The 15,820-nt window shown below is 36.3% G+C and overlaps 1 protein-coding gene across 2 annotated transcripts in view; it reads right to left on the reverse strand.

Annotated features, from left to right (window-relative positions):
- Nucleotides 1–640: 640 nt before the first annotated feature.
- Nucleotides 641–15,820, reverse strand: part of LOC108973809 (rap1 GTPase-activating protein 1) — a 260,459-nt gene continuing 245,279 nt past the window's right edge. For both annotated transcript variants that reach the window (XM_018941297.1, XM_018941298.1), the window contains exons 3-5: nt 1,573–3,285; nt 994–1,497; nt 641–923 (exon numbers count right to left, since the gene is read on the reverse strand). In XM_018941297.1, coding sequence (XP_018796842.1) covers nt 768–923; nt 994–1,497; nt 1,573–3,285 — 2,373 coding nt within the window. In that variant the 3' untranslated portion in view covers nt 641–767. The remainder of the gene's footprint in view (nt 924–993; nt 1,498–1,572; nt 3,286–15,820) is intronic.

A 15,820-nucleotide genomic window follows, 5' to 3' on the forward strand; every position in this document is an offset into this window, starting at 1 on the left:
AAAAATTACATTTAAAAAATTAATATAATAATTATTTCATAGCATTAATTGACCAAAGAATAAATCGTAAAGTTTTTTTTTGTTTTTCTTTTTTCTTTTTTTTTTTTTGTTCGCAATACATCTAAAGAATTTCGTTTGCAGCGCAAAACGTGCCTAAAATTAACGAACTGCTTTGGCGCATTAACTAACGGTCAGTTTTAGCGAGCACATGCAACGCATATGCCACTACACACAACAACGCAACTTGCAAGCTACAACTTGGCTACTTCGTGCAACATATACATATAAATATCTATATGTGTGTTTTATATACTATAATGCTTAAGTGTTCATGAGATTTTTTTTTAGTTTCTGCATACATTTTCCTACTTTTAAATACAGCTGTTATTTAATATTATTCGTATTTTTGCTTTAAATATACTTAAATAAAATTTTTGGTGTAACTTTTTGTGTTTGTGTTGAATTAACCCATTTCGTTTGCGTCTCGCAATCAACTGCTTACGGCCAACTTCTGTCATCTTTTACCACATACATATAATACAGTTAGTTTTATGGTTTTTCTTTTTTCAAGAGCCAAGCTCTTCGGCTCCTCAACTCCCACGCACGAGTGTTTGACACGGCACAAAAGGATTCCCATGCATTTCGTTTGCTTGCACCATATTATAACGGCATTTGCTTAGCAAATACACGCTTACAATAACTACACACACACACACACACCGACACAGCTAAACACACACACACTAGCGCACAGCAAATGTGCTCCATTAGATTGGTGATATGGATAGTGGCGCTGTGGCGGAATCGGGCATATACTCTTTCAGCAGGTCGCGTAAACGTAATATCTCCTTGCCGGCCGCAGCTAAATCGCCCTGCAGCGACAATTCGCGCTCACGCAAACGTTTGATATCGCGCTGACATGTCTGCGGTTGGAGAAGAACAAACATACATTTTACTAAACTGTTTTCTTGCCAAAATACACATGCCACTTACCACATTCTGTCGCAGCAGATCCAGCTTGTCGCATTTGAGTCGTGTGACCTCCTGACGCAAATTCTCCACCATCGCAATTGTTTCGTTACTCGGCGATGAGCCCATTAAGCTTTGTGAGCCATCCAGACATAGCGCACAAGCCGCCTTCGTCGACGACATGGCTTCGGCGGAGGACATCGATTCCAGTCCGGTATCGCTGTCGATGTACACAGCGCCGCCATCTATGTGACCCATCATCGGATCGAGATCTACGCTATTCAAGCTAGAGTCATCGCTAGTTTCGGACATGGTGGCAACGCCGGCGCCACCGTTGACTGGTGCTGAGGCATTATTGCCATTCTGCATGTCTTTGGTGGTGGCAGCACCGCCCAGATTTGCATTATTGTTGTTGATGGTGTTGCTGCTGCTGAGCGGGCCGCGTGAGGTGATATCCGGCGATGAAGAGGTGGAGTCATTCGACGATTTTGATTTCGAGGAAGATTTCGAAGCGGTGCGGCTGCAGGCCTAGTTAGTTAGAGAGTGCGACAAATATAAATTAGCTTTTTATTTCTTATAAAAATCACACCATGCAAGACTTACATTCAAATTCGGTGTCTCCGTTAGACTGTTATCCTTCTTGGAAGTCGTCGATGAAGCGGATGAGTTCATCTTCGTTGAGACGCTGAACTTCTCAACGCTTGGCGCCATATTGCCGGTATCAACGCTTTGTGAGCGCACGCGCGAAATTAGCGCTTTCTTGACCGTGTCGATGAAACGCGAACCGGCTGTGCTGTTCTCGGACTTTGGTGTTTCTGGTGTTGGGCTGATAGTCACGCCATTCGTGAAGTCCGTACCCAAGAAGTCGCGCGTTTTCTCCTTCAATTCCTCAACAAGGCTTTGCAGAAGCGAGGTGCGCGTACGCAATTCTAATTGCGCGAATTTCTCTGCCTTATAGCAGGCATTCTCAGCATTGATCAGTTTGGTCAGTATAAACTCTTTGAAGTCTTGACCTTTGCGAAAGACAGCTGGATTGGGTAGTGTCGGTCCGAAGAACGGTACATCGTCACGTGCTGTCACACTAACTTTGTAGCGTGTATTCGGCGTATTTGGTTCTAGCGGTTGTACTACGATAAAAGCATGTAGAAAGTGACTGGCTATCATGTCGGGTGAGAATGGTGTATTCGATTCCTGGAATACGATCGCGACAATATCATTGCCGATATGTCGCTTGCGCTGCAGCTGTTGTGGATCGCCCTCGGTGTAGGGTAACATTGTCGAGACGTGAAACATGATTTCGCGTTCCTTGAACACCTCATATATGGCGGTGTCGCCGGTGTGTCCATTTTGTATATCCAAACCACCGCGATAGCCCTTGTGATCCTTCAATTTTATACGCTGACCTAAAACATCTAGGAATTCCTCAAATGCGGGCGATGAATTGTTGTTGCTAAAGAGTTCCTCCTCCGTGGTTTGTCCATATCTTTGGTAAAGCACACCGAATTTAAAATTCGAAACCAATACATGCTCATCATAGGCGGCAATCAATTGTGATGCCTTCGAACATAAAACCGGTACAAAATTCTCCACCGTAATTTGTTCATTCAACAGGCGCACAATTTTACCGGGTGTCGGATTGGGTGCCATACACGACATCGGTATTAGTTCATGCATTGTACCGGTACGCAGGCGCAACAGTATGCGTGCATGTTCTTGATTTGCTACATTCTCCGTTTTGATGGAAATCAATATCGGTCCAAGTACATCATCTTGACCCACAAGATTCGAATGTTCGCGCGCCGCATAGAAACGACGATAACACTTTGCCGTGTCGTCTGTCTCGAATTTGGCCATCCAAGTTGTTTGCGGCAACATCGGATTGCCGCGCGCATCAAATGAACACTCGTGCTCGGTGCCATCCACCCAGTAGCCGCCGTTCAATGGTAAAATAATCATCGGATATGGTGCGTTTTTGGCGAGCGCATCCTCCAGCAGACGTTGTGAGGCAGGTATGGTGGACACAATCGACGATTGTGAAGTCTGTGACGATACCGATGATTGTGACTGATAATGCTGGCCATTGGAGAGTAATTGATTGACAACGCCAACACCATTGCCAGTGCCTGAAACCGCGCCACCAATACCACTTAGTTGTGGTGAAGCGGGTGTGGAATTCGCGGCTGTCGTAGACATTGAATGTCGCAGTGTAGAGCGCGAGCCAGAGTGTTGCAGACCATTGTGGTGGTTGAAGTGGCCAGATTGGCTGCCCTCATGCGGGTGTGGTACACGTTCGTCATTCGAATTACGATGGTGCGTCTGCAAGTAAGGGAGAGAAGGAATTTCATTAGTATTATTTTTGGTAAATATTTAAAAAGTTAGCTCTTGTGTTGGCATTGATTTAGCTGTCTGAGTATTCTACAGGAACTTGCGCTTAGTGCTGTTACAGTCAATTGATCGAAGTGTTCAAACTCTGTGCGCATTTGGCTCATTAACAGATACAGCAGTGAAGCACTTTTGGGACCTGTTTGAAGAGTATATAAAGCAACCCTGCTACTAGGTTTTGTTCCAAGAAAGACAAAGTTGATTTGTTACACACCATTCGGAACAGATTAAGATCGATGTAAGGACAGCTCTCGGCTGTATAAACACAAGGTAAAACGGACCATCGCGGCACTTTTTTCCCGTAAGTTCCTAAGAAAAAATCATAAAATATATAATATATCACCCACATAGCTCATAGCCGATAACAAGTTCTAAAGACCACAGACTGCTTACGACAAAGTGCGACTAGAGCAATCAGTGTTGTATCTTTCGACCCAACAACCGAACTATGTGAGACGTTTAAGCCAATGTAATGATTATTTGCATACGATTACTATTCCAAAGAGCACAGGAAATGAGACGTGGGCGAACAAGCGGCGCTCTGAGTTGAATAGGCCGCCGTGGCGACATGACAGGCCAGCGCTGTGGGCAGCAGACATTAAGGCAACATTATTTGATTGCAGTGTCATATACATATGTATATGTATTTATCGATATGTATACATATCGATATTTACACACGAGCGCAGAATAGCGGGAGCGGAAGCGTTCACCAGGGCAGTGTCTACAAATACAATGCTGTGCAGTCGGATGTGCTGTCGAATGTGTGTCATTTATCATTTTGAACGAGCGCACTGTTTGCACATTTTAAAATTGCCTACTCCACAAATACAAACACATTTGCGCGAATACATGCACGTAAAACACACACATTTGTATAATATACATTTGTAGGCTTAAAAACTGTGATTTTGCATTGCTTGCCCGAACAGCCGCGCGTTGCAGCAGCAAACAGGCACGGTCGGCTATATGCGGAAAGGCATTAAGGAGTAGGTAAATTATGCGTTGTAGAGCAGCAGAGGCATTTAGCGCTAGGAAATGACAGCGCTCATGCCAATTTCGTAAAAGCCGGTATGCGTGTGTGTGTTTTTGTGCTTGTACGCCAAACAATAATGTGAAAAATGGCGACACACACGGCATAATATTTGCGAGGTTAATGATTATTGTTGGAAAATATGAATATCTGTAAGCTTATAAAAAGACTTATGTATATTAGGGTGATCCTTCAAGCTCTCAAATTTCAAAAACCTTTAAATTAACATACCTACCTTACCTAATATAGTGAATAACGGCTATATATTTATGCATACTAGGGTGGTCCTTAAAATTTTCGAATTTCAAATAAGTTTCAAATTGAAAATGTGTATGTCCTAATATAGTAAATAACGGTTATTATGCATACTAGGGTGATCCTTAAAAATTACAAATAACTTCAAAACTAACATTTTTGTTGACCGAAAATATTAAATTACGGTTAAATATTTATGTATACTAGGGTGATACTTAAAAGTAACAAACTTCAAAAAATATTAATATTAACATTTTAGCTGACCGAAAATAGTAAATAACGGTTAAATATTTATGTATACTAGGGTGCACCATAAAATTTAAAATTTCAAAAAAAATTATGAAGTTAACATTTGTGATAATATAATAAATATAGGTTAAATATTTATGAATACTAGGGTGGTCCACAACACAAAAGATATAATAATATTTGCTCACCCTAAAATCGCTGGCTCAAAATCGATTTTAACCCATAGTCTCTTAGAAAAAGTGGTTCAAAATTATCCGTAGAACAATTCCCTTACACCGGATTTCATAGAAAAAAAATCGACCTACTCTAATGTATGTATATAGATACGAGTATGCATGTGTGAGTCCATCAAATGGCAAATTGCAATTGCTTTTGCTTCAAAGAACACCAACAAAATATATAGCCAGTACCGATCGGATATGGATACGTATGAATATACATACATATGTATGTATATGCATATAAATATTTATATACATATAGGAAGCTACATTTGTACCCATCAGGTATATATAAGCATATACAACCAACCGCTTCGACATTTGTTGCCATTTGGCGCTTTCTTTGTGGCTCATTTGAAATCAACGCGCCCCACAGACACAGAACATTTCGATACATGCACACAGATATTGATGTTAACACACACGTTCGTTTGTAGTTATGTATTTCAGTTGGGATTATGTCCACATTTGGCCATTTTCCAAAAAACACTGTGGCGCGCAGACAAACTCCGCACAACACTCGGCAAATTCCAAGAAGTACTCCCCAATTGGTGGCTTTTTTGTTGTGACTGTAAGTTTTTGATTTCCTAGGAATAAGTACAATGACATGGCGTTGCTACATGCTTTCATATGTAGTAATTTTGTAAATATGTACAAAAGTTTTATGTAAGTAACACTTTCCTGGCAAAATAAATTTTTTTTTTTGATACTTTCTTATGTTTTAGCAAATTTTTTTATTTGCCGCTAAACTTCAATGGTTTCTTTGAATCTTTAAGCGCCAACTGTGTACATTTGGCAATATAATTCTTGTATTTCCCATGAATTTCGGATTGAAGTTCATTTTAGGACATCAAATGTGGAATATATACATATAATAGTTTGTCAAAAAAGTCTTGCGGTATTTTTATTTTTATTTAATTTTTTTTTTTTTATTTTATAACGGTTTGATGACTCATGCGCAGCTCTTGACCGATGCTACGGCTGCTACTATGCCGGTCTCTTTCGACCAATTCAGCGATTTTGTCGCAATTTTCGACGACAGGTCTTCCAGAGCGTGGCGCATCTTCGACCACCTCTACACCAGAACGAAAATGTTGAAGCCATTGTTGTGCGGTGAAAATGGAAACTGTATCCGGTCCATAAACTGCACAAATTTTATTGGCGGCTTGAGATGTATTTTTGCCTTTATTTTAGTAGTACTGTAAAATATGCCGTATTTTCTCTTTATTTTGCTTCATGTTTGCGACGCTATAACTCGCGAACGACTTAAAAGAAACGACAATCACTCAAACACGTGTTAGCGCGTGAAATGAGCTTTCCAAAAAGGTATAGCATGACCCGATGCGACGAATAAAACTAGAACTACGCGCTCTCAGCGCCAACTAGCGAAAATACCGCAAGACTTTTTTTTACAAACTAATATTTATAAGTATATCTTTATATAAATGTATGTACAAATATATATATGTATGCATTAGCAAAATTTTCATATAGATATTTATTTTTTAGTCTTCAAAAATCACTTCGTTTACAAAATTTCCATAAATATTTCTGTAGTCCATCTAACAATATCTATCGTTTATGATCTGAGTAATAAAACTACTGACAATCACTAAAATTGTGTCACTCTACGAATGACTTACAAATTATAATAGCTTATAAACATACTCGTACAAATATTGACAACGTTCAACAAACTGTCTGACGACGTCTGCTGTTGTCTCTCCAGCGCTGTGAGCGTGTGAAAATCTATTGATGAATATATAATGAATTCATATCGAATGATCTCTCAATATTAGCTTCGTTTATATGACCGAAAATATAATATATGAATAGAATACAATATTTACATATGAATCAATCAATTTGGATCAAAAAGCGCATATTTAGTGGCCATTGGGCAATAGCTAATAACTGGTGTAACACTGTATTAGTTTTCATTAAATATCATTAATTTTAATATATTTACGAAAATAAATTTAAGTGTTTTTACTTTTTCCGGACCTTGAAGAGTGTTTAATCGAATGAAAACTGGTATAAATGCAATCCTTGTGTTTTTTTTAGCGAAGACATAGTTAACATAGTTTGTTTTTTGATACACTATGGCCAATCTAACAAACAACAGATGTTAATGCAATAACTGGTATAAAAAATATGTTTTCAAAATTTGATATATTATATTGGTAAAGTACATATGTGGATATTATTTTGTTTTAAATTCAGAAATAGTTTGCTTATAACTATAAAACTAAAACTTTTGATGGCCAAAGAGCCAACTTCTATAAAAAATTAACAGCTTTGACTGAAAGGTAATAGTTTCATATAAAAGCAAAATTTTTAGAAACCCTGACGGCTTGTGAAACGAACAAAAAACTTGTATAAAATATGTATAACTGGTATAAACATTAATACCGAGATTTCATATCAGTTCAAGAGATATGTTCATATTCTTTTATATTGATTGAAGTAGTTGTCGCATTTACATTTAAAATTCAAAACCCTAGATCTGGTAACAAAAAAAAAATGGTATAACTGGTATAAAAAATAATAACACGATTTAAACATCAATTCGTGAGATATTTCATATTATTTTGTGTTAAATGCAGCAGTTGTTGCGTCTATATATAAAATTTAAAATCTTTAAGCCAATAAGCTAAGAGATCTAAAAAATTTTAAGCTTTGTTTGAACGAAAAAGTTTCATATAACGTCAGCAATTTCTCGTGACCTTGAACATGTTACTTCGAATATAGAACTGGTATAAATGCAATAAATGGCATAAAAGTATATACATAAATATTTTAGGCCAGTTGTTTTTTTATATTATTTTGTTTAAAATTCAAAAATTGCTGCTATCACATATAAAAGTTCAAACTCTGATAGTTAATAAGCTAACTGGTGTAAGCTTTTTTTTGTTTTTTTGATTGAACACAAGATAAGCAAACGATGTCAATATGTTTTCGAGATATTGCAGGGTGACGAATTTAACATAAAACTGGTATAAATGCAATAGCTGGCATAATTAATAGAATATGAAAAATTGTTCACCAGTAAGGTGAACCTTACCTTACCTTGAATTCAACTTAATAACATGCCATGTTAAACATGGTTACTGCTTTGTCAAGTAAATTAAAATTTTTCGAAATATGTAGTTAAAAGCACAGCTCAAACTCTGCTTAGTCTATTCTATGAGCAATGAATCCTTTTCTACTGCACTTGCAGCACAGCCGGTATCAGTGCCAATATTTATACATACATACATACTTATTTGTCGCTCGAAAGTTTTCAGCCGAAACACAAATAATTGCACCAGGCCGCAACACACCCACACCCACACCCATCTAACTGCGAACAAACAAAAAAAGCTATACAAAAACAAAATCAGTATTGTTATTGTTGTTGTTGCACTTTCGCTTTTCACTGGGGTTGAACTTTTTTGTTTACCACCGCCATCAGCGTGTGGTAATGAAGAGGCGTTTTATTGTCTGCGATGGTTAGACGCAATTCGCCCCAGCTAACGAGTGGGGCACGAGTGCATGAGTCATCAAATTCACCAATTTACCCAACAAAGCTACGACTTTCAAATTAGTAAACGACATTAAATTTCAGAAAAAACCCTGATAATAGATAAGGGAGCGTTGCAGTTGATAATGCTGATGAAGTAAAAGTTTTGATGATGTGTTTATTTCTATTTATCGCTGCGCTGTTCCTTTCGTAATTTGTTGTTGTGACAGGGAGACCCTCACAATTAGCGCCCGGCAATTTAATAAGGGTTTTGTGTAGTGCCACAGGGCACTGGGCGCAACTAAATGCACAGCTAAATGGTTGAGGTTGGCTGGCTGCTCAAGTGACAGCTGACAATTGCGATCACAGTTATGTTTGAATGTATGTATATGTATATGTATGTAAATATGTGTGGCCTGCGCGTGTTAAGCGCGAAAACCTTCTATGCTTTGTAGATAGTGCGCAAATTAGGTCTAAATCGCCGACGACTGGGAATTATATGCAGATATGCTATCGAAATTGCTGAAAATTTGCTATAATGAGGCAACACCGAGATGTCTATATTATGTATATTCATATATATACATATGTATGCATTATATATTTTCTAAAATCATGAATTATTCCAACTTTCGCGTAATTGGCGAAATTAAAGTCATATGCCAGTCTATGCTTGCCAGCAATTTGTTAAAATTACTGCTTTAATACTTTCGTTATGTTGTTAATACATCTACACATACGCTCCCACATAAACATATACATATGTATATATATATATATATGTAATATATATGTAAGTACTTGGCTTAGTCTTTACATCTCCGCCACACCACGCCGCACGCTGAGAACTCTACTAAGCAGCTGTACTCATATATATGTCTGCCTGAATACTTCCTTCTATAACGCTTTAAAAAACAAGCCAATTACTTGTAAATTAGCATTTTAAAAACGCATTATTCCTCGCATTAATCATCACTTGTGGCAAGGCAAACAAATTCTTGGCGCTTGTGGCAATGATGCCGGCGAAAGCTGTGTGCTGCGCATATGAATCTCGTGCTCCAGAAACTCGGAACACACATGGACAGCATTAAACATTTACACAAATGTTGTTTTTGCTGTTGTCGTTGGTCATCGCACACAATATTGAAGAAATGTATATTTTGCCATATCTAAGCTGGAGACACAGCAGCGTGTGCCAATTTAGCGTTAAAGCCGCTTAAACGCTTCGTTGCGGCGGTTAAGCGCGGCAGAACAAGAAGTGACGAGCACAAAAAACAAGAAATGTATCAGTAAGACGCGCTGCAGAATCATCTTCATCGACGTCATCGTAATTTACCTCATTATAAAGGCAATAAGTCGCAAGCGTTGCTGTCCAACGCAACAAATCATTGTTAGCGGCGTTAGCGGCAGACGTCGCTGTAGAAAGTGGTCCATGACGAACGACATTATTTTGACGCAATGCCGAAAACGTAGCGCGAAACCAGTTTTAACCCACTTGAAGCATGCTGAGCGTTTAAAATTAGGAAAGTGGGTAATGGGTCTAAGCAGCAGAGGCTGTAGAGAAAAAGTAGCATAACGGTATATTGTCTAATGCTGACCCTGATGCGTTGGTGACAAGAAAATTTGACTTACAAGAACAGCAAATGAACTCAATAATTCTATTTCAAAGGCGAAGTTAGTTTTTAAATCCATAACGAGAGATATCCAATACCAGAAATGAAATGAAGAAAATATGAGAGCTTTTAAGCTCATATTAGATATGATCTTATTAAATTATATTGCTTGTGAAAGATAATGTGGATAAAGGCTCCCAAAAAGCATGTTATGGTTGCGCTTTTCGAAAATGGAGAAAATTTAAAAAAATTAAAATTTTATATACAATATTTGTAAGGAATTTGTAAACCTTTTGAACAACGTTATAAAGTTTTTTTTTTTTTTGTTTGGAAGAATTTTTTTAAAATTATCTTTTATGTTTGGTAAAACAAATAAAGAAAAACATTTCAAAAGCTCCTTAAGGGTATTAAACTTCTGAGCTTTTAAGCTTCTGAAAAATTTTTAATTTTGATCAGGTAAATAAACAAAACAAAAATTTTCAAACGCTCGTTCAAGGTATTAAACTTTTTAGCTTTCAAACTTCTACTAAGCTTTATATGATTCATATAAAACCGAACAACTATTTATAGTTAAATAATTATTTGTGAACTTAAATTCAGAAAACTTTTATAAATAAAGTACGTTTATATACTAAAGCTTTAAGCTGCAACGAACTTTCATTGGTTTGTTAAAAAACCGTAAAAGAACATGTTATTTTATTTTTTATTTTATTTATGTTATGCGAATTAACGATCATTTTCTTTCTTTGTCTTCCAATTTTTCCTCTCAAAAAACCTTTCATATTGAATTAAAAATAAACACTCAAGCATAAAAAGCTCGTTCAGGGTTTAAAACTTACGAACTTTTCAGCTTCTGTAAAATGTTTCTTTTTTTTTTTTTGATTCAACAAATAAAGGGGAAAAAACATTTCAAAAGCTTGTTCGGGGTTAAATTTAAAACATTTAAGCTAACCTTTGAGCTTTTGAGTTTCTAGGAACTTTCTTATGGTATGCATATATAAAATCTTTTATTATTATTATTAGTTGGAAAATCATACATATTTTTGATCCAGGGTTATCTTTCTAATATTATTATTATTATTATTATTATTATTATTATTGTTCTTATTCAATAATTATTTGTTGATTTAAATTCTGAAACTTTTATTAATAAAAAGCTTTTATGTCAGCTTAAGAGTTTTAAGTTCCCAAAATTGTTCCTTGATTTGATAAAAATCGAAAAACGTTTTACTATTGTTTTTCTTGTCGTTGTTATTTTTTAACAGTTATTTTCTTTCTGAATCCACTATTTTTTCAATGCACAAAACTTCCATATTGAATTTTAAAAAATCTTCCGGTAGACGTAATAAATAAATTTCGGAAACTTTTCCCTCAATGAGAGCATTTTATGCATTATTTATTTCAAAAAGCTTAGCATTTAAAATTTCCAAAAGCTTGTTGCTATTAGTATTGTTGTTGTTAAATATTTTATTTTTTAATTTTAAAAATAAAATAATTTTTAAACAGAATTCATGAATTCAATACTGCAATTAACAAAAGCATTAATCTACGCTGACTTTATACTACCTCAAAATCAACCCCGAAAAAGCATTAAGGCGTAAAAAAGTCAAAATTGAAAAGTTCACTGAAGTCAGCGCTTAACATCGAGTAAAAAAAATGCTCATTAATCCGTGACACTTGGAATGTATCACATATGTGACACCCTGTCGCAGACACAAAGGATGAAAGCAACGCGTGAAAGAAGGGTCGATACACGATCGAAGCGAGTGTTAAACGAGTGCATACGAAATCAGTACGATTCTATTTACATACATTAAAATTTATTTCGATAGCATGCGATTGCAAATGTCGAACTGCGAACAAATGTTAGCGGCGGTGATGGGGTGGTTTACATTGTTGTGCTTTGGATTTTGAAAAAGCAAAAAATTAAAATGAAAATAAAAATAAAAATGAATAAAACACCGCAAATAATATGCACTTCTATGAAGGAGTTGAAAGGTGGAAGATCAAGTGTGTGGTGACGTGGGTGCAATCCTACAAAGAATGGACAAAAAGGAAGTCTAAAATTAAATGTAAATGACATTGGCAATGCTGCTTTGGGCGCTTTGAGCGATTCGACTGCTTTGCTTTTTTAATGTCGATGCTGCAGCTGCTTCAGGGTTACCGCTTCCACTGCTGCTCTCGTCACTCCACACCATTTTGTGGATAAATGCACCGCGCTGCGAGTTGTTGAGTGATACACAAATGAAAATGGGCGCAAATGCAACGCAAGGCGACAAGCAATGACAGCACTGACAGCAATGAAGCTGCAAAAGCAGCAAAGCATTGCAGTAAGGCAGCGACACATTGACATTCAGTCACGGTATTCAGACATGTGCCATAAAAATGTGACGGCACCACTGCGTACACCGCTCTCTCCATCTCTCTCGGTGTGGGGGCGATGTAAGCGAGCAACTCATCGATATAAATATTCATGAGCATATAGGCTTCTCACAATATACATATTAATTCAGAGCGCATCGATTTATTTTCGTGCATTGAATGTTTTGAAAATTGAAATGGTGCGCTCACGCAAACTCTCTTACGCATGTGAACCTCATTTTTGAGTTGATAACCACGTGTAAAATGCACTAGCGACGTGTGAATGTTGGACTAGTCGAGATTATTGTCGCAAAATATACAAGAGTTATATAAAACTTATATTCGGTGTTCAAATAATCTAGAGAGAGAGAGAGAGAGAGAGAGAGAGAGAGAAAGAAAGATAAATATTTATGAACAAAAGAGAGCTCTTACTTTCATGTTTTCAGTACAGCTTGCTCAGCCTTCATATCTCTTTTACTTTACAATAATGCTAATTATTTCATGATAAGTTGGTGGTGTTACTCAAGCCCTGTTTGCTCGCCTGTGAGAGGATTTCAGCTTTTCAATTTTCAAAATGTTGGAAAATTATATAAAATTGTTCAAATTTTAGTCCAGTGCTTAGTTATCCCTCGTTATCTTTCTCTCTTTCATGCATCAGAATATTTTCCATAGAAGTTCTCAGAGCAATCCAAGAGCAATCTTTTCATTCAGCTTCTGGTGATGGAATATATTCAAAACACGTGCTATATATTTTTTCAAATATCAAATTGATGCTCCATCAGCTCGCACTCTCTAGCTTTATTTCTTCAACATTTTTTGAAAATAGTTCTCAGAACGGTTCAAAAAAGTCGTCAAGCGTTAGTTTTTCGATAATCGAATGATTTTCAACTATTGACGTTCGTATATTTTTAAAAATTATATTTTTCTATCCATCTCACTTTACCCTATTTATACTTTACTCCATTTACATAAAACTCTACAATGTGTGCGGTACTTACATTACTCTCCAAAATTAGTTTTCTATGCAGCTCTTGGAACTCATTTTGCACCCACTAGACCTACCACTGGGTATCTATTTTTTAATTTATTTATGCATACGCCTTGGTCACCTATAATATTGAAAATTATGACCGAATTGTTATACTATGTGCTTAGAAGCTAAGCAAGCGTTGGCCTGGAAGTGCAGACGTTGAAGAGTCAATGGAAATTCGAATGCGTTTTTAGTACGTGCTACAAAATTCAATGACATACGTTCTTAGAAATAGATATACCTATATATCATCAGCTGAAATGCAAAACAACGTATCATTAATAAAATTTAAATTGAGGTTTTTATTGTTTTCGATTCACTACAACATATTATATATGTAATAACTGAGATATAAACAAAATATAACTAATATATAACCATTATATATCCAATATATGACCATAATATAACCGAAACACAAATTTTGTTTCAATTTGAGTGGCTTCTATATAACGATTTTTCTTCGCCTGTTAACTTATGAAAAGTGATGTTATTTTGCATTTTAAGTGACGATACATATTTGATATTAAGTGATTTAGTTTTTTCTTTTTATTTTTTTTCTTTTATTTCACTGCAGTGCTAACAAATTTGGTAACTCTAAATATATTACGCAAATCACGCTTGCCACAACGGCAGTAACTAATAAACAAAATTTGTAATCACGTGCGTGCCTTTCGTAATGCTTTGTGGGCCTCTTTTTTACGCCTAAAATAAAGTTGTTTGCTTGCTAGTTTCGCGTGAGAAGTGTCAGCCGAAAAGGAGTAATTTTGGACGAGTGACAGGCACAGTTGTTGGCACTGACATGATTTATGAGCGTGTGCTATTTTCGGCTGCCAAGGCAAGACATACCACAAAAACGCTAAAAATGTTATGTACTACTATAAAATATAAGAAAAAGTTGAAGAAGTGCAACAATCAAATTGAAAGCAGAAGTTATAGAAGAACCTTAAAAGAGACCAAAGCGCAACATGTAAAGTTGCTGTGTCAAACATTTTACAACAAAATGCGACTTTTTTCAGAAGAATTTTTTTTCTGAACAAATTTCAAGCCAAAAAAATGTCTACAGTAGTAGAAAAAGTTTCCCTTATGCACTTTTTAAAATTAGTTTTAATAACAAAAAAAGCAATTTAGTCCAAAAAACTGAAATGTTCATTCAAAAAGTAAACTTTATGCGCCTAAAAGCGCGCTACAATCGAGGTTTTAATATGAGACAGTTCTACTTTCTGCCTTTTGTTGCAATTACAACATTGTCGCTTGCGGTCATAAAGCTAAAATAAATATTAAATTCGCCGTCACTGCGAATGTCGCGCGAAAGTGGCACTACTTACTTGCTTGTGGCTTGCGTTTGCCACAAAAATAACTCCCAGCTGTGCGCCAAACATCAAGCGCTATAATTGAAGAAGCAAAATTCCACTCGAAATGGCGCAAAAGCATATTGCCAGCGCCGTTCGTATTTGCTTTATTTAAAAATGTATGAAAATTGCGACATCGGCGCAACAGCTTTTACAAAAACTCCCCACCAACGCTGGTGGCATTAGTGGAATCCGCTGAAATATTGCAGAAAATACACGCAGCAAAAGTCGAAATGAACTTATCTCGCATTATTTCGTGCCTCCCTTGTGTACACCACACAGTTGTTGAGTGCACTGTGTGACTAATTTTAAATCCACGAACGGTACCCACACAACTCACCGCGCCTTTACGCTCACTAGCAGCAGTCAGATTTACAACTGTTTATCGCTCCCCTTTTACGATTTGTGGGCATTTGGTCGCCAAATAAAGTGGAGTAAAGTGAAATGAGAGATTAAGCCACAACGCCAAAAAGCGCTCGGCGGCATTATTTTGGATTAGCTTTGGCAAGTAATTTTCGTGGTTTAGTAATAGTCTATGAATAATATAATATTATGCGTAATAATAATATTTAAATAGCAAAATATGTAATGAGCATTTGCTGGTTATTTGTGTGCCAACTGTTTAATGTGTGGTTAGTATGAAATGTATAGAAATTTAGTTCGAAAACATAAACTGTTTATGATATTAAATGTTCATTTGGAGTCATAAGAAGAGCGATTTTGTGTAATGAAGTCGGCTTTACTTTAATTATTCTCTTTACAGCCTTTTTAATTATGAATGTGTTGTTGCTGGACTTGTTTGGAAAGTTTGGTTGAAAAAGTATTAAAACAAAAAAAAAAATTAAAAAAATTA

This window comes from Bactrocera latifrons, unplaced genomic scaffold (assembly GCF_001853355.1).
Source record: "Bactrocera latifrons isolate USDA-ARS-PBARC rearing strain unplaced genomic scaffold, ASM185335v1 scaffold_50, whole genome shotgun sequence".
NCBI classification, from domain to species: Eukaryota; Metazoa; Arthropoda; class Insecta; order Diptera; family Tephritidae; genus Bactrocera; species Bactrocera latifrons.